This window comes from Parus major, chromosome 3 (assembly GCF_001522545.3).
Source record: "Parus major isolate Abel chromosome 3, Parus_major1.1, whole genome shotgun sequence".
Taxonomy (NCBI): domain Eukaryota; kingdom Metazoa; phylum Chordata; class Aves; order Passeriformes; family Paridae; genus Parus; species Parus major.
In genome coordinates this window covers 15,753,485-15,770,800 of record NC_031770.1, presented here as the reverse complement: position 1 = coordinate 15,770,800, position 17,316 = coordinate 15,753,485, and the positions used below count along the sequence as shown (strand labels likewise).

At 44.8% G+C, this 17,316-nt stretch overlaps 2 protein-coding genes across 3 annotated transcripts in view; one reads left to right on the top strand and one right to left on the bottom strand.

The window, feature by feature from the left end:
- XDH (xanthine dehydrogenase) overlaps nt 1-10,308 on the top strand; it is a 47,995-nt gene extending 37,687 nt beyond the window's left edge. For both annotated transcript variants that reach the window (XM_015620835.2, XM_015620836.3), the window contains 10 exons: nt 461-542; nt 1,102-1,197; nt 1,919-2,047; nt 3,037-3,111; nt 3,947-3,999; nt 5,099-5,213; nt 5,864-5,929; nt 7,494-7,682; nt 8,112-8,279; nt 8,922-10,308. In XM_015620835.2, the coding sequence (XP_015476321.1) occupies nt 461-542; nt 1,102-1,197; nt 1,919-2,047; nt 3,037-3,111; nt 3,947-3,999; nt 5,099-5,213; nt 5,864-5,929; nt 7,494-7,682; nt 8,112-8,279; nt 8,922-8,972 (1,024 nt within the window). In that variant the 3' untranslated portion in view covers nt 8,973-10,308. The remainder of the gene's footprint in view (nt 1-460; nt 543-1,101; nt 1,198-1,918; nt 2,048-3,036; nt 3,112-3,946; nt 4,000-5,098; nt 5,214-5,863; nt 5,930-7,493; nt 7,683-8,111; nt 8,280-8,921) is intronic.
- A 1,810-nt stretch (nt 10,309-12,118) lies between these two features.
- Nucleotides 12,119-15,832, bottom strand: LOC107201508 (carbohydrate sulfotransferase 8-like). Its single transcript, XM_015620837.3, has 2 exons — nt 15,674-15,832; nt 12,119-14,218 (listed from the first exon to the last, which is right to left on the bottom strand). Exons 1-2 carry the CDS (start codon nt 15,771-15,773, stop codon nt 13,404-13,406), a joined length of 915 nt encoding a protein of 304 aa, XP_015476323.1. The 5' UTR covers nt 15,774-15,832; the 3' UTR covers nt 12,119-13,403.
- Between the last annotated feature and the right edge of the window lie 1,484 nt (nt 15,833-17,316).

The following is a 17,316-nucleotide window of genomic DNA, read 5'->3' as shown; positions in this document are numbered from 1 at the left end:
ATTCCTTTATGCTCATTGTCAGAGGAAAAGTCTGTCAGTGAGCTGGTAGCATAAATAAGGCCAGAATCATATCTAGCATGATGTGATTTTTAAGTGAAATATAGCAAAGAAGAGAGAGTCTGTTAAGTCCAGCTGAGATTTTCACATGACTATCAAGGCAATCTGTTTATGCTTTCCTCTGACTTATATACTTTTTTTAGTTGGCTTGTATATACAACTGAACAGTTAATAGTATGGACAACTGACTGCTTCTATAATGCTTGTGGAAAGCATCTTCAGTTGGAATTTCTTCATGTTGGAACACACAAAGAAAGCCTTTCTTTAATACAAATTAGGGATTAACTTTGTCTATATCATAGTGAGGTATTTAATTTCTATTTGATGCACAGTCAGAGGGAAGCACAGTATTGATTTATGATAAAAAGCTTATGGGTATATGAATAATGTTCTTTCTTTGCAGGCAGAACCGCTGGAAAAAGAGAGGGATGAGCATCATTCCTACCAAATTTGGCATCAGTTTCACTGTCCCATTTCTGAACCAGGTCTGTAAATGTCACTTGCCCTTTCACTAGAGAAGTAGGATTTATGCTGCCTCCCCCAGGCCCTTCTCCATTTGTACCAAACTGGAGCTTCTTGAAGAAGTAGTAAATTAATTAAGAAAGAACACACATTTTCAAGCCAAAATGAGCACCACAACAGTTACCAGTACATACTGTCCAAAAGATACCACAATATAGCTACATTTCCATGGTATTGTGTTAGGTGGGTTTCCCTGCCTTTCTCAATAGTAGAAACACTGCTGCTGTGTTTGAGCTGATTTGATGGACTGTCAGTGGTGTTGGAAAGCTGAGGTGAAGGGTGCATCTGTTTCACAGGGGCAGGATTGGGTTATTTCACCTGCTTTGAGCTGAAAATACTGACTGGGGTTTATGGCATTGGAACTTCTAGTGAGTTGGTGAGACTAAACCAAACTCACCTCAAGCATAAACAAGTGGCTTTAGTTGCGCCAAAGAACTACCTTAGTCTAGTTCTGAATGAATTCCCTCTGTAGTCTAAGTACTCCACTGGTTAATTTATGATGATTAATGTTCCCTGTTGTAGGCTGGAGCTCTGGTCCATGTGTATACAGATGGCTCTGTGTTACTTACACATGGGGGGACTGAGATGGGTCAAGGACTTCACACCAAAATGATTCAGGTAATAATGAGTTTGGGCTTAACTGAATGAGACATCTTTTCAGGACAATTACACTCTCTCTGCAGTATTGCCTCAGGCACCTTAACACTTCCTCTGTGTGCATGCAGAGAGGAACAAATCAGGACTAATTCCTCTTCATTTTTCTGAGCAGCAGAGCTGGATTTCCAGACTATTATCACAACTGAGTATTAAAATTAGATTCTTCATCATCTTAAATCTCACTATGTAAATAATGCAGGTTATGCTTACAGTTTAACTTCTTTTGCAATTTCAGTTCACCCCATAAAGGTACAATTTACATCCATTTTATACAAAAATTAGTTGTATTGAAAGCATATATATCTGCATATGCAAATGCCTTTGTAGTTAAAAAGGCTTAAGGGAGCAACATTCCTTTGGCAAGAAAATGAAAGGAAAATCTCATAGGACTTTTGATCTTCAGATTTTTTTACTGTTGAGAGAAGAATTTAGTCTCATACTAGTGAGTGTCTATCATTGTAGCAAGGGTGTATGTGCTCACACACATTCAGTTGGTGAAATGCAAATATAACAATGTTCTGGCTAGTTCTCAGTCACTGGAACAACTCAGTCTGCAGGAAAAATGAATTTTATGATGGGAGAGGGTAGAGGTTGCAATCTGGGTTCTGGCAGTGCAAGCAATGATTGACAATGGTCATGGATCAGAATTGCTGCTTACCAATTGTTTACCTTCGTTCCACAGGTTGCTAGCAGAGCCCTGGGAGTCCCCACCTCCAAAATTTACATTAGTGAGACCAGCACAAACACCGTCCCAAATACCTCCCCGACAGCCGCTTCAGTCAGCGCGGACATCAATGGAATGGCTGTCTATGTATGGAAGCCGAGTTATTTAAATGAGTGGGTTACAAGGGAGGGCTCCAGGGCATGAAAAGTTGTCCTGTATTTATCTGTTGCTTAAGGAAAACAACCATCAAAAGGTAGTTCCAGTCTAAGGATGCCTCATAACTTTACCTGGTATAGCTACCAGTGACATGAGGTTGTGAATGTATATTTTTTCAAGTTATTCAAAACACTCCGTCAGGCCTTTGGTAGTTCTAAAAATAGAATGTTTGAGATTGCTCAAAATGAGCAGAACAAAGCATCCATTTAAGCAGCCAGCTTCTAAGTAATTAATGGAGCCTTATCTATAACAAACGTACTTTTCTGCATGTATTAATAGCAAATGGTTTGAGAACTGTGCTCCACAAGCTCTAAGTGTTGATCAGCTCAGAGGAAATGCTCTGCTGTAGCAATGGCATTTTGGTGGCTGTCTGCCATGGTGGAGTTACCAGTGCATATATTTGCTGGTTATGTGATTTTTCCATTTTAAAAGAAGAATTCTCAGCTTAAAAGAAAAGGGGAAGTGAAACCTGCAAAGTAAAATCATCAAGCTGTTTTTATTATCTGCACAGCTTACCTGAGTAGATGGAATTTTGGGAAGAATTTTTTTGTTCTTTCACTGTTAAAAGGATCATCTTGTAAGCTATGCTGAGCTGTCCTGTACAGACAGGGTATAGATAAAATTAATGTATAAATGAGTGGACTTCTTATAGTTTGTGTCATGGTCCAGAAAGTTCTGTGCTGAATTTGGGATTCCTTTCTGCTATCAGCACAGCCGATCTCCTTTAAAATCTTTTCAGACAACGTTTCCTCCTGTGTAGCAAGACATCTGTCAGTGAACTTTGTTCCTTTTTATTATTTGCCGAAGTCCTAAAGTCAGTATTGATTTAAATAGGTCTTTGAAACTCTTGGAGGTCTCTTAATACCATCAGCTGGCTATTCACATCTTAAAGTATTTCTTCTCATTCTCTTTGTTTCTAGAACGCGTGTCAGACTATCTTAAAAAGACTTGAGCCAATCAAACAGTCTAATCCCAAAGGATCCTGGGAAGACTGGGTAAGCTGTCTGTATCTGTCATGAGACAAGTGGAGATTGTCAGAGATTGTTTTAACTGGCAAACCAGTGTGCAGGTGTGTCCTCCAGGCATTCTGCATCTTGCTAGCATAGATTTGAACGAAGACAGTGAAACATAAACCTGGCACAGATTTCCAAGTAATTAAAGCTTGCAAGAGGTCATCCCCAAGACATCAGTTATTACCTTAATCCTGAGATTTCTCCAAATTTTGGGGCCCACCTATGACAAACTTCATCAGACAAGAGTCTTGAGTGGTCACATATATCTTTGTAATCAGGCTACAGTCTTGGACAGAAGGAAACCTGATTTTTAATGAAGGGATTCTGAGGTATAGACAGCTCTTGTTGAACTGCCATTCAGCCCCAGTAGTGCTCCCTGTCTGCAATACCTCTGTCCCCTCAATGAGAAGAGATGGATTAGCTGTAAGGCTCTCTTCAGATCCAAGCTCTGCTTTTCATCCGAGCAGTTTTGACTTTGTGATTTGGAAGTCAGGATAGAATTTCCCTCACTGAAGTCAAGATGACCTGCCAATTTAACCTTTGTCTCTGAGGCTAAAAGTCTAACTGTAGCTGAGAAACAAACAAACAAAAGCAGGTTTCATCCTCTGCCAATGGTTCAAGTTCTGCCCTTGGTAGCTGCTGATGGGGCTATTTGTGGAAGCAGCTGCAATCATGATGTTTGGCAGTGCTGGAGTTGGGTAGTGTGACAGCTGTCTGTCACTGGACATTTTCTACTTGAGGAAATGTTTTTGTGCAGTTATTTTGAAGGGCTTTATTGTACATTTTACTGTTTTCAAACTCTTGTTCATGTTGCCAGATTAAAACTGCCTACGAGAGCTGTGTCAGCCTGTCAGCCACAGGGTTTTACAGGTGAGTGAAAATTCACACTGTAGAGGCACTGACTTGGTTGTATGGATTGCATCCATGGAAATTCTGGGAGGATTTACAGCCCCCAGCCCCCTGTCACTGCTCTAAATTAAAGCTGTATTCCCTTTCCTACCTACAAGTGGTAAACTGAGGTTAAAAGTCTCCTGGCTGGGGAGAATCAATTCCTGATGGAGCACAGCTCTGAGGACAAGTAAATCTGGAGTAGATCTGAGTTCATTCCAGCTGACTTTGGTCTGAAGAGGCATAAATGAAATCAGAGCTTTGCCTGGGGCTCTGCTCTATGTCAGCCTTGTGACCTAGTTTTGCACTAGAACTGCCATGTGGCATAAGAGGGGACAAGGATTGTCCTTGAGGAAAATTCTGTCTCTTGTGACATGAGCAGATACCAGTGTTTCCAGCATTGTTCTCCCACTTCAGACTCTCGCTGGACCCTGCATCGCTCTGAAATGGGGCACTTCTCTTAGTCAGCTTTAGTGCTGGAGGAAAGCAGAGATCTATCATCTTTAAGGCAGAGAGTTTGACATTCATAAATAAACAAGTGTTGAGAAGAACCTATTTAGGACTAAAATATACTATGTGTTAATTTCTTTTGCATCTCTGAAATGTATTTTTTCTATTAACCAAGTGACTTATTAGTATTTTAATAAACCAGTTTTCAGATAAAGAATAAGCAGTCAGACACAAAACTTGCCATGAGCTGTGCTTAAAATTAATTCTAAGCTTAACAGAATTTCTGCTTCAGCTTGAATATGTTCTGAAATTTAATGGCCTTAAATAAACATTCATCTGCACTCTAAAAGCAAAGAATTTTCTACTGGATTGGTAGATAATAGTCATCACAAGCCCTAAGATTTATGGGCAAATAATGATAGCTAAAACACTTTGATAGTTTCAATCAAGTTTTGGAATACACAGCAGATGTAGCAGATTTTTATTTCTAGTTCTTTACACTTTTAATTCTGCATGGTCTTGACAGAAAGCAGGAAACAAAAGTGAAATAGGATTTTAATAAGTAGCAATAGAGTTGTATTTTTTTTTGTTTTTTTCATGGAATGAAATGTGGTTTTGTTTCTCTATCAAGAATTCCTGACGTTGGCTACAACTTCGAAAAGAACGAAGGGAAACCATTTTCCTACTTCAGTTATGGAGTTGCCTGCTCTGAGGTTGAGATAGATTGCCTGACAGGTGACCACAAGGTGAGGGGTCAGCAGTGAAACAGCTCTCTGTGTTTTGGTGAAGGGAACATTCATGGGGAATTAGAACAAATACTGGGTGTCAGCCCATTCCTGGCTCTGTCATTGGTCTGGTGTATGTGACCTTCAGCAAATTTCTTAACTCCTCTGTTCCACAGTGCAGCAATCCGTAAAGTGTAATAAAACAATAATTATCTACCCTGTGGGGATTTGAGCTTAATGAATGATTGCAAAAGTTATTGGATTTGCTTGAGTAAGAGATAGCAGCACTGTGCTGGCATGAAAGTACAGAAACATCCTGGAATTGAGTTAATCATTAAAAATAACACTGAAGACATCTGGAAAGAAAGAAAGAAAAGGAAAAAAAAAAAAGAAAAAATTTAATCAGGATCTGACCTAGTTGGTTATGCTCAGCTATAGATCACTGATACCAGCATCTAGGAATTAATATTAATTGGGTCCATTGGACCTCTGGGGAAAACTGCAGTGGGTTCCTTTGAATTACTTTTGGGGAGAGTTCAGATTAAAAGTCAGTTTGAGAAGTTCATCTGAGATAAGATTATATGGGATAGTGTTTGGATGCTGCTCACACGAGACCATGGTGGACCAGCTCCAGAGATCTGTGCTGATTTACCTTTATTTCTGTTCTTTAGAACATTCGTACAGACATTGTTATGGATGTTGGTACCAGTCTGAACCCAGCCATAGATATAGGACAGGTAAGTGAAAAAGTATTGCTATTTCCATCATGTTAAAGCAATCACATTGCTCTCAGGCTTTTCTATTTATTATCCCTCTCTGTGTTCTGCCTTTGCAAACACAACCTTTTTAACTTGGCACAGAATTACATAGGGAAATACTGTGTTAGGGTTTGGGGATTTTTGGCTTGGCTAGTAAGACTACAGGATATTGTCCAGTTGTCATCCCATTGATGTTTTTCAGGCTAAATCCCACACTTGATATTTATGCTCCAATCTGTCAATATTAAGTTTATTTAATTTAGTGAAAATTCTCCTGTGACTAAAGTGTTAGGGTGGCAGATTCTGTCCTCCAGCTGCTGCTGTGTAGAATTCTCAATAGGAAGTTGGACCAGTCACTTAATCTTGCAAAGTCCTTGGGCAGGCACAAGATTACTTCAAAATTTTGTGCAGTAATAATCACAGTATCTCTTAGCAGATAAAGGTCATAAACACAGGGTTGTTTGACAGACCAAGAGATGAATTGTTAGCTGCATGCTTATCTAGCCATCTTAGCTCACTGGCTAACTCTAGATGTTGATAGGGTGTAACTCCAATGAAACTGCTGCAGGATTTGGGATGATAGGCAAAGCTCTGCTATAGCTAAAATGAAATTTCCTTGAAAGTGACATTTTTTTCTGAAAGATTTTTTTTTGGAAGTGTCCAAGGGGAGAAAGATATTTTCTGTCTTTGTGGCCTGTCACTTTAGTTTTGGGAGTTGAGAGATGGACTAAATGGAGCCTGTCTAAGGGGTCTTCAATTCCTGTGTCCTTCCATGAATTGCTGCAGAGGATCTGGGGGGACAGGAGAGAAAAGATGTGGCATGAGTGCAGGAACATAAATACACACAGATGGGTCAATGAATGCTTGTGCAAAATCTTTAGACTGCTCTGGCCATCAGATATCTCAGTGGGCAGAGGGAGCAGAGCTGCTTTGTGCAGGGTTGTTCTAGCACATCCTCCTCTCATAATCTTTTTTCTCCTAAAATTTACAGTAGAAAAAATAAGCAAAGAAGTTTTTTAGTACTTAAATGGATATAGGAGTGTTTTTGCAGGTGTCTGTGCTGCTGACCTGATAATACGCAGCACTTAGGAAAGCATTTATACTGAAATAGAAAGCATAAAATAGTTTGTCTTTAGATGTTTCATCTTTAGTCCTTTTAGCCAACTTCTCCTTTGATATATCAGCAAATTCAACTCGTTCAGTGTTCACCTGCCTGGGAAGAAATCAATATTTTATCATTGATTTTATTTTTTTTCCTGTTACTTCATCAGAAAATTCCTGTCTAGCACTTAGAGAAAATCTGTTTGCATGTATTTGTATATTGCTTCACCTGCCAGGGAAATGCAGCCACATTTATGTGGGAATACAGGAATTGTGCAAAGATTGTACCCAGCAGAAGGGACAAGGGTTTAGAGATAAAAAGCAGGATCTGAGTCAGGTGGGGAGGGTTGAAAATCCTGGTGGATGTCGTCACCGTTCATCCTTGTGCAGGGAAGAACAACAACAACAAAGAGAATGTAACCTTGTTTGGATGTGTTTGTAGATAGAAGGAGCTTTCGTCCAGGGCATTGGGCTCTTCACCATGGAGGAGCTGCGCTACTCTCCTGAAGGGAACTTGTACACTCGAGGGCCTGGCATGTACAAAATCCCAGCATTTGGAGACATCCCAACAGAATTCTACGTGTCCCTTCTCCGTGACTGCCCCAACAGCAAGGCAGTTTACTCATCCAAGGTACGCCTGTGAGGCCTCACTGCCCCACAACACTGTGAAGCTGAGTGGGATAAAGTCATGAACCTGTGTATCTGAACAGTTCATCTCATTATGCTGTGGTTACTCGGAGGTCAGGATGTTTTTCTGCTTCTTATCAGAAATATGTGTACTATCCTTTCCAGTTAGGAAGAACTGAAATAACCTGCACATTGCTGTCCTGATTGCCCATTAGACCGAACTGAAGTGGCTTTTCTGTGTGAGAAAGCTTGTGTTTTCTTCCTCTTTCCTCTTTAAATGGACTGAGGGTTGATTTAGCTCAGTCTTTCCTCACTGATCACACCTGGAACACTGGAGGCTGTTTTAGCATCATGTTTCTTCACTGAGCACATCTGGTAGACTGAGGTTCCCATCTGGAAGGCAAAGCCTCACTCTTGCTTGTGCTCTTCCTAGGCTGTGGGAGAGCCACCTCTGTTCCTGTCTGCCTCAGTATTTTATGCTATTAAAGATGCCATCTACTCAGCAAGGAAGGACTCTGGCCTGACGGAGGCATTCAGGCTGGACAGCCCTGCCACCCCAGAGAGGATCCGCAATGCTTGTGTGGACATCTTCACCAAAATGGTAACAGCCCCTGATCTCACAGTCTGCTCCCTGGCCAGCCTGCCCCATGGGGAGTGTGCCTGGAAGTCACAGGGGCCCAGGGCTGGGATTAGGGCAGGATGGGGAGGCTGTGTCCCTGCTAGGAAGAATCTCTGTACAGTATCTCTGACATTCAATCCATTCCATTCTCTAAGTGTTGTGCATGGAACAAAGGCACTGACTGCTTGTCCTGATGCTCCTGACTATCATCTCTCAGAGAATCATTACATATGGTGAGGGCCACAGCCTGATTTAGTGGTGTCCCTCAGCAAGGCAGGGGGGAAAAAAGTGTTCCTTCAAATACTCCCTTCTTCTGAATGTTATGGCCACAGGAGTCTCCTTAGAGCTGTGGACATTGAAGGAGTGCAGGAGTTATCCCTGTCATTGGCTTCTCATGGGCTGCTCTGCCCTAGTGCTGTCACAGGGCTCTGTAGTAGCCAACCATCAGGCCTCTAACAAAAGTGCTGTGAGACAGACATCTCTGCATTTGGAAAAACTGGGATAGGAGCTCCTATTTTCACATGTACAAAGTCCCCCACCTGAAAAGCAGCAGGGTGGGACATGATGAACCCTGGACACAACCCTCATTTGTTGCTAATTCATATATTTTTTTTCTCTTTATAGTGCCCTTCTGCTGAGCCAGGGACATTTAAACCATGGTGTGTGCGTGTGTAGGAAGAAAGTTTGAGGAGCAAACTCTGCTGAAACTGAGCTTACGCCAGAGGAACCACAAGGCAGTAGGACTGTAATAGAGAAAAAAACCCAACCTGTGTTCATGTGGCTCACCCACTGATTTGCAGAGCTTTCACACTTAATTGTCCAATCATTGTTTTCTCTATGAGAGGAAATTGCTGCCAGATCATAGCTGTGATGTAAATTCAAATGAAGAGTAAGTTGAAGGTGATGTTATCTAGGTGTAATTGAAAAAGCTTACAGGTTTCATATAAAATTGTTGCAAGGATGCTACTTACGAGCCAATGTGAAATAGCGGGGCGGCTGTTTCTTCTTTTTCCTGCTATGGGGAAAAGATGTATCACCTTGTGATGCTATGCAAGAAGGACTTAAATGTGTTGAGCCCAGACATGAGTCCTTTAGCTGAGATGGGGGAGGGTGTAAGAGGTGCTGAGGGCTGGACCCTGCTGTGTCCCCTTTGCACACAAAGCCAGCTATATCCTAGAGGGAGATGAGCAGGACTTTTGATGTTGGCTAATGAAGATGGTCTTACCTGTGTAACAAAAGTATTGCTACAATTACCTGTGTTTCAGAGGAAAAGGCTAAAATGTGACTAAAAACTCATTTACCCCAAGTCCAATGAGTGTTGCTTTGTCCGCACCGGGGCTTTAATGAGATTTCAGTTCAAGTGCTATCTTGTCTTCTCTGATTAAAGATAAAAACTAAATATACCAAGAGGACTTCCAGTAAGATGCTGCTTTGTTTGACACAGACTTTTCTCATCCCACACCTCCACATCTCTCCCTGTCCTTTAAATAGAAAAGAACATCAGAGACCTTGGAGTAACAGAGAAATTTGCTCGTCGATGTTCCCAAGGCAATTTTTACCAGCCTAAGCAAGGGGCACGAGGAGGCTGGGCACAGCTGGGGATTAGCTGGCTCTGGGTCAATCCCTTGCTGTCATGGCCTTGCCTTCTTTTCAAGAGAATTCTAGTTTTGCTGAGTGTAAGAGCATTTTGCTACAGGGACTGCTTGTCTAAAAAATGTGCTATGTGATGACCTGGTGTCATCTGGATATATAAATATATTTTTCATGTTGGATTTAGTGCTGGGCATCCCTCCTGACAGGTTTTGTCACTGTCAGATTCAACACTGGAGTACTATGTTATCTCTAGATAGTGTCAGCCACATACCATGCCTGCTTATCATTTGCAAACTTTTATCTTTTTTTCTGGCCTACTGCTTCGTGAAAATGTCCTTTTTCTCATTTTGCGCTCCCAGGGCCATCAAAAACATATGGTGCAAGAGGATGTAACTCCTTATAAAAAATTTTGCTCATATACCAACTTCTTTAAATTTGCCTTCATCTCAGGACTGGAAAATGTATGCTCTGTGTGAAATATTCTTTTAAGCACTCCAGGGTATATTGCTTGGGAAGGTGTAGATTTATTTCTCAACTTAAAATACTATGGATCTACCATCTAGAAGAAGGGAATTTGTATATGTGAGTTGCAGGAAGTATTTTGTGCCTGTTTGGCTTGCTATGTAATTGTTTTATTAATTGAAACATGATCCTGGTGGTTCTTAAGCTCTGAGGTACTGGGCAAGAACACATTTTTGTTTTCTCAAGAAAACAAAATAATGTAATATGTAGAAAACCTCTTAGAAAAGAAGACATGATAATTCATGTGCAAGAACAGCTATTAGAGCCTGTGTGTCCACATTCTTGGGTGTCCAGGGAGGGGTGCAAAATACAAACTCTGTAAGGTAGATTGGTATCAGCTGTTCATATGAATTCCACCTCCTGGGATTGCTGGACATGCTCATTCAGATGAAGACGAGAAGAAATACAAAGGTAATGTGTTAAAGCAGAGCATGGACACAGACACAGGAAGACTGGGATATCAAGGAGCTCCCAGTGTCATCCCAAGGAAATTTGCCAGTGCTCATGATAGGTCTGCTGCCTGTGATGGTCCTGGGAGACATTGGGATGTCACCAATAGGATAAATGTTCTTTCTCCCCCAGGTTTTGGAATCGTCATCATTTCAGGATGGGTTTGTGATTTAGCTCAGTCTCACGCAGCTGCAGTGACTGCCTGGTCAGGTGAATTTTTTTTTAATTAGATGCATCAAGTCTCTGTTTTGCTATTTGCTTTGTGAGTTAATTTGAAGTGCATTTGCCAAGTTCTACGTACATGTAGTGCTCAGATCAGGCTGTTCAGAGCAGACCTGTAGAGACAGTTTTGCTGCAGCATCAGTGAGCCAGTTCCCAGGCAGTGCCTTGTTCCCAGGCAGCAGCCCTGGCCCTCATGCCCATCCCAGCTTGAGGCCCTCTAGATACCCTTGCCCAGCTGATAGAGGAAATACTTCCTTTTTGGGGTTCACTGGAATTTAATGTCAATTATATCAAACACCTGGGGAGGGCAATGGTATAAAAATCAGGGTTGCAAAGTAATGACAGCAACTGATTGTGAGGGTATAGGGAAAAGGGAAGCTTGGAGGCTAATGGGAATTTACAGAAAGATCACTGTACTACCTGCCTGTGCTGTGGGACTCAAAGGAACATGAAGCTGAGGTTTTCATATCACCTCTCAATGTCTGAACATTTCATACATTGCTTTCCCATGGAACTAAGTTCCAGGCACCTTAGGAGAGGACTGGGACCCACTGCAGAGGGCCGGTAGGAAGAGAAGATCCCTGACTTGAAGCATGGCCTGCACTGCAAAGCTGTGAGGGAGCAGCTCTCCTGCCCTGAGTGCACAGCACTGTCCCCTGCCAGGTGCTGTGTCCCATCTCCTCACACCACATCTTGCTGTGTGGGGTCTCAGCTCACTGTCACTGGAGGGAAAGCTACTCATCAAGTATTTTCTAGTATTTTCCAGTGAAATACAGCATGGATGCAAGACTCTAACTTAATGGCATATAATTAGAAATTTGCTGCTTTTCTTCTCCCAGAAGTCTATCCTCAGAAGAGGAACTATGCCATCTTGCTAGACTGTAAAGTACTGCGCACAATAACAGCACTTAAATAGTAATTACTGCAGCTGGAGAGTTTGCAGGAGTGTGAAAGGAGCCCAGCTGATCTGATGTTTTGATGATATTAATTGCATGGTCTTCTGTGAGAGAGGGAGGCCAAGATTTTGGCAATTGTTTTAGGTCAGTTCTGATCAACAGTTTTCACTAACATTCTTTAATGAGTGCTGTCAAATTGGTACCATGAATGTACATGGAATTCTCTGTGAATGTCACAACACTACAAAATAAAGCTGCTAAATACTCTGGAAACAAGTATGCCATGGTCAGAATCTGTCAGGATTTAAAATCTAGATAACTTCAGCTCATCCTTGGTGTTTGTTTGACAAAGATGGACCCTTCCCAGGGGCTGTGAGTCAGATCAGCTCAGTGACCAAAGCAGGGAGAGGACGGGTGATTGCTCCGGGCTGCTCAGCTGGATGAAGCCGTGAGCCAGCTGGAGAGACTGGGCCTCTGTCTGGCCACGCTGGCAGCCAAGTCCGAAAGAAAGCAGAGTCAGTCCTTGTCCTTCTCTGCCAGCAGGAGCTTGTAGTAGCCACATCCTGTTTTCCACAGCAGCACAGTGATGTATTATGATGCTTCTAGCCAGCCACCTCCACAGGGCCCACCAGTTGCTGACACAAGGTGGGACAGACACAGTCTGCCTGGTGCTGTGGCTGGTACCTGGTCCACACTGACACTTCCTTGTCTCAGGGCTAGTGCACTGAGCTGAACAGTGGCCTTGGCCTATAGGAGTCAGCCCTGGAAGGAGGGGAGCCAAACTCAAAACCTGTGAATGGAGCAAGGATTGGGTCCCATCCCCAGGGCCCACTTGAGCCCACACATATAGGAGATGAGGTTGTAAAACAGGAACAGTTCACACAGAACAGAAAAGACCAAATGATGGGCCAGGCTCGACCCTCCCTGAGCATGAAAAGATTGGGAACATTGCCAGTGGTTGCCCAGCAGGGTGTGCCACCCTGTGCCGTATCTCAGCCTCCAGATGACATGCTCCTTTGGGAGCACGTCTTGTATCTGCATGGGAAGATCTGTCATGAAGAAGACATTGCCAAACCCCTTGGCCCAACAAAAGCCCAGAAAAGGAAATGTCAGTGTGGGCACAGCACATGTGATGCTGCTGTAGTTTGCAGCAGGTCCAACCCACCCCACCCCAAACTGCTTTATCCCATCACAGTTTAGTTCATGAAGTTTTCTGACTTGTGCCACAGGTTTCCCTAGTGCCTGCATGTGTTGTATTTAAACAGGACACAGCTGTGTTGATCCCCCGTCCCTGGCAGTGGTGTGTCTTAGCTCTCTGACAAGTCCTTTGGACTGTGACATGGAAAACCTCCCTGCAAGTAAAGGCCTGTCAGAACCTTGAAGCCTTTGGATTAACACTCCCTGAAACAGTTCCTCCATGGGGCTATTTCTCCCAGGTCTTCACGGTGCTGGGGCGGTCTGACAGAAAACTGCTAGAAAATGGGAAAGCAGCAAGGTCCCAGCGGTAGAAATGAGACAGCTGCTGCTTCTGCTGGGCAGACAGCTCACTGAACATCTGCTCTGACAACCACCTGTAAGTCCACTGCACCTGGCTGTCGGTGAGCTCAGGGGGGAGGCTGCCTGCAGGCAGCCCAGCCCGGCGCAGCAGGTGGCCCAGCTCCTGCCTGAGGAAGCCAAACATCACCACGTAGTCATACTGGATGAGGCAGGGCCGGCACAGGCTGACCAGTGGTTTCCAAGCCACGCTGCCATTGTGCATTCCACTGTCTAGAACTTCCTGGACGAAGCTGCTGAAGGATGAGCTGATGCCCGTGCCTTGCAGGAACGTGGTGATCAGCCTGTGGAATGGGTCCCTGACAAACAGCACTTTGGTGTAAGACCCCAGCATGGCCTTTACCTCCGTCTGGTTGAACGCGCTCAGCCGTGTCTCCTTAGTGTGCAGCCGGCGGTAGGGGAGCGGCACTGGCAGCGTCACGTTTTCCTCCTCTAGCTTTTCCAAAAGCTGATGCCATTCCTCTACCCCTGTTGATGGCACTTGGCAGTACAGGAAGTCCAGCTTGGTGTTCACCCTCAGACTCGGGAGCAGGGAGGCTTTCTCGTCCCAGCTGCTCGCCAGTGCGGTAACTTTGCCTGCTTGGCTACAGAAAGCTCTCAGTCTCCTCTTCCTAAGCTGCTGGACGTGAAGGAAGGTGTCCAGTGTCACAGTGAAGGCCTCCTCTGCCTTGGGGGCCAGGTCACCTGGGAAACAGCATTTGGAGACAGGGATGAGGAAAGAACACAGTGTCCTGAGTCAGACCCTGAGCACACAGTGCTGTTGCAGGCTCCTCTCCAGTTATTCCAGTGTGGAACGGATTCAGCGTGGACAAAGATGGGTAGGAGTGGGGACACCAGTCCTGTCTGGCAAAGAGCTTGGCTTTGCTGGGAAATGGGTTTCTGTCCCCATGAACATGTGAGATTATGGACACCCAGACCTCCCTTTCCCCAAATCACCATGCCTGAGGACTGATCTCAACTTCAGATTTATTCCATAGACCCAGTTCTCTACTGACATAATTTTTGTTTTTAATTCCTTTCTTGCAACTGAACATCACACACGTGAGTTTACCAAAGAGTAAAAAATATTTTGAGAGACCAGCCAATAGTAAATTGGTTTGTAGCTACAAATACATGATGTCCTGCAAACCCCGTTGCATCTGTTGACAGATTAACATCAGCTAACAAATGAACATAAGGGATTATTCTTAATGGCTTAGGGTGATTTAGGAACCCAAATGACATAATTTCTTGCATCACCTACCATATGTAAATTTTTTTCTATTGTAAATAAAAAGGCAAAAGCAAATAACAAGCAAAAACGAAAAAGAAGACAACAACAAGGCAAATATAAAGGGCAAAAGCAAATACAAAGACACTATGAGAATGAGTTTAAGTTCTCAAATTTCAGCTTTGCTTTTTTCTTTTTTGTCTTATATTTGTTGTGAAAGGGCCAGAGTGGGTTTGCACGTGGAAGATTAATGCCTGCCTTGCTAGTTTATTTTCTTCAGCAGCAGCACATCTGCCTCCTCTGCTCAGTGCAGGCATCTGGCAGCTTCAAGGAGACATGGTTTCTTCTGAGTCCTTGGGAAGTTAAATATTTGGGGAGGCTCTTGTACAGAGCAGCACAGTTAAAAGCAGAGAAGCACAGTTAAAATTAGGGAAAGGAACTCAGGAACACAGGAAGAAACACACTGGTGCCTGAAGCTATCCCGAGCTGCTCTTTGACTCACCCATCCCCAGAATGACAATGTCTGCAAAAACTGGGACAACTTTGCTCTGGAATGATGGGAACAGGAGGGGAAGGATGCAATTTTTAGGCAAGAAATGCAATAATCTTCAATGCCCCTGCTCCCTCCTGCCTTCCCACAGCTTTTCACAACAAAACAACAAACGTTTTCCTAACAAAAGTTTTGGGAGTTTCCTCCAGCAGCCTGACACTTGTTTTCCCCACCACACATGAGATCAATGACCCCACTAAGGACATAAAGCTGCCGGGCCCCACAGCAAGGGCTTTCTCCACAACCACCGTGCCAAAGGTGTTTTCTGTCCTGCGGGGATTTGCCCACCTAGAGCCTCTGGAAGAAGCTCCAGGTCACGTCCCCCATGGCGCAGAGCGGCTGCCGGGCGTGCAGGGCCGCCGTGCAGGCCAGGCCTTACCTCCGCGCCTGTGGGCCGGGGTCTGGAGCAGCAGCCTCCAGCTGAGGAAGGCGGCGGTGGCCAGGGCGGCCGAGAGGCCGAGGCGGGGAAGGAAGCGCATTTCTGGGGTGTGCTGGGTGCCGAGTGTTGCTGAGCAGCTCGGGACCCGAGGGAAGGCTGTTGGGGAACCTCCTGTGTTTATTTAAACACACCCAGCCAGAGCTGGGTTAAAGTACTGTTTGGGCAGCAGCTCGGCTCGGGGCAGGGAAACGGCCTGAGGCACAGCAGGTGCCTCCTGCCTGCGTTTACAGCGTGAGATTTTGAGGCAGAATCTGCCCTTTTTATTCAGTGTCTGTGCCGTGCCAGCTAATAGTGCTGTGAGGGGCAGGCCCTGCATCCCCGCTTCCGTGCGGGGTCCTGCAGAGCCACGCGGGCAAAGATGTTCCCGGTCCCCCGATACTCTCTCCCGATTGCCCGCGGCTTTTGGCGTGAGGCACGGCTCGGGAGCGGCGCTGTGGGGAGCGGCTGGGGCTGAGCAGTGCTGCGCCACGGCTGCTGCCTCTGTGCTGCCGGGGGTCCCCCGAGCTGGAAGCTATGGCAACGGAGGTGACAGGACTCAGCCGGTGCCATGTGGCGGGTCAACCGTGAGGCACAGAAGTGCTGAACTGCTGTCTGTGCCCTTTTGCTGTTTAAAATGTGTGACCAGGCAGTGCGGGGGCCTCGTTACACAAAATAAAGGGGGTGAACACAAATCGGGCAGACGGACGTGCCGCTCCAATGAGCCGGCCCGCGGGACGGAAACCTCCGGGAGCCGTGAGGGCTGTGCCACGCTTTGTCTCTCCCAGCAGAGGGTGCTCTGGGCCCGGGGAAGCCCTGCCCGCCGCTGGCGGGGACTGCTGCTTAGGGGATCGGCTTCACAGCCTTGTGCCTTTTAAAGCCTTTCTGCGGCAAGCAGATGTTTCCTCCAAGTCTTGTGGCTAGACCCTGCTGCATGTGTCCCTGCAACCTGCCCCGCAAATCTGGGAGAATCCCTTTACAGCCAGAGCTGGGGATGTTCGGGGGCGGGTGTGAATGGCCTTGATTTGCTTGTGCGTTTCAGCAGGGACTGTCCCAACCACAGCCCCAGCGAGCCGAAGCACAGCTGCAATGGGTAGGGAGAAATGCAGCTGATTTTTGTATTACAGTCATAAAGTGAAAGCAAAGAGACATTATTTGTCTGAGGGGCAGAAAGAAATAGTGGAAAACCCCCTTTGCTTTGCACTGCAAGGAAACTGAACTTCCCAAGTTTCCATCAGGGTTTTGTCTCTCCTTCCTCTGCCTTGTATCTGCCATTTAAATGGTGATTTTTAATTATTTTTTTTTTCTTGACCCCTGGAATTTACTTTTTTTTTTTTTCTTCTTTTATATATATATTTGTGCCAAAAAGTTTTCTCAAGTGTCTGTAGACATTTACTGAAACTCGCTGTTGGGCTTCCCCTGTTTGCCTTCCATTCACCACTTAGCAACAGCCAGCAGGGCTGAGACTGCAGTTCTTGGACTGAAAGGCCTCCTGCTATACACCTTTAGGGAGCCAGCAGCCTTTTTGGGCACAGAGGCTGAGTCAGGTGTGGAAATGCATTCACATCCTACTATTTAATGCAATTGCACAGGGGAATTAGTTGGGG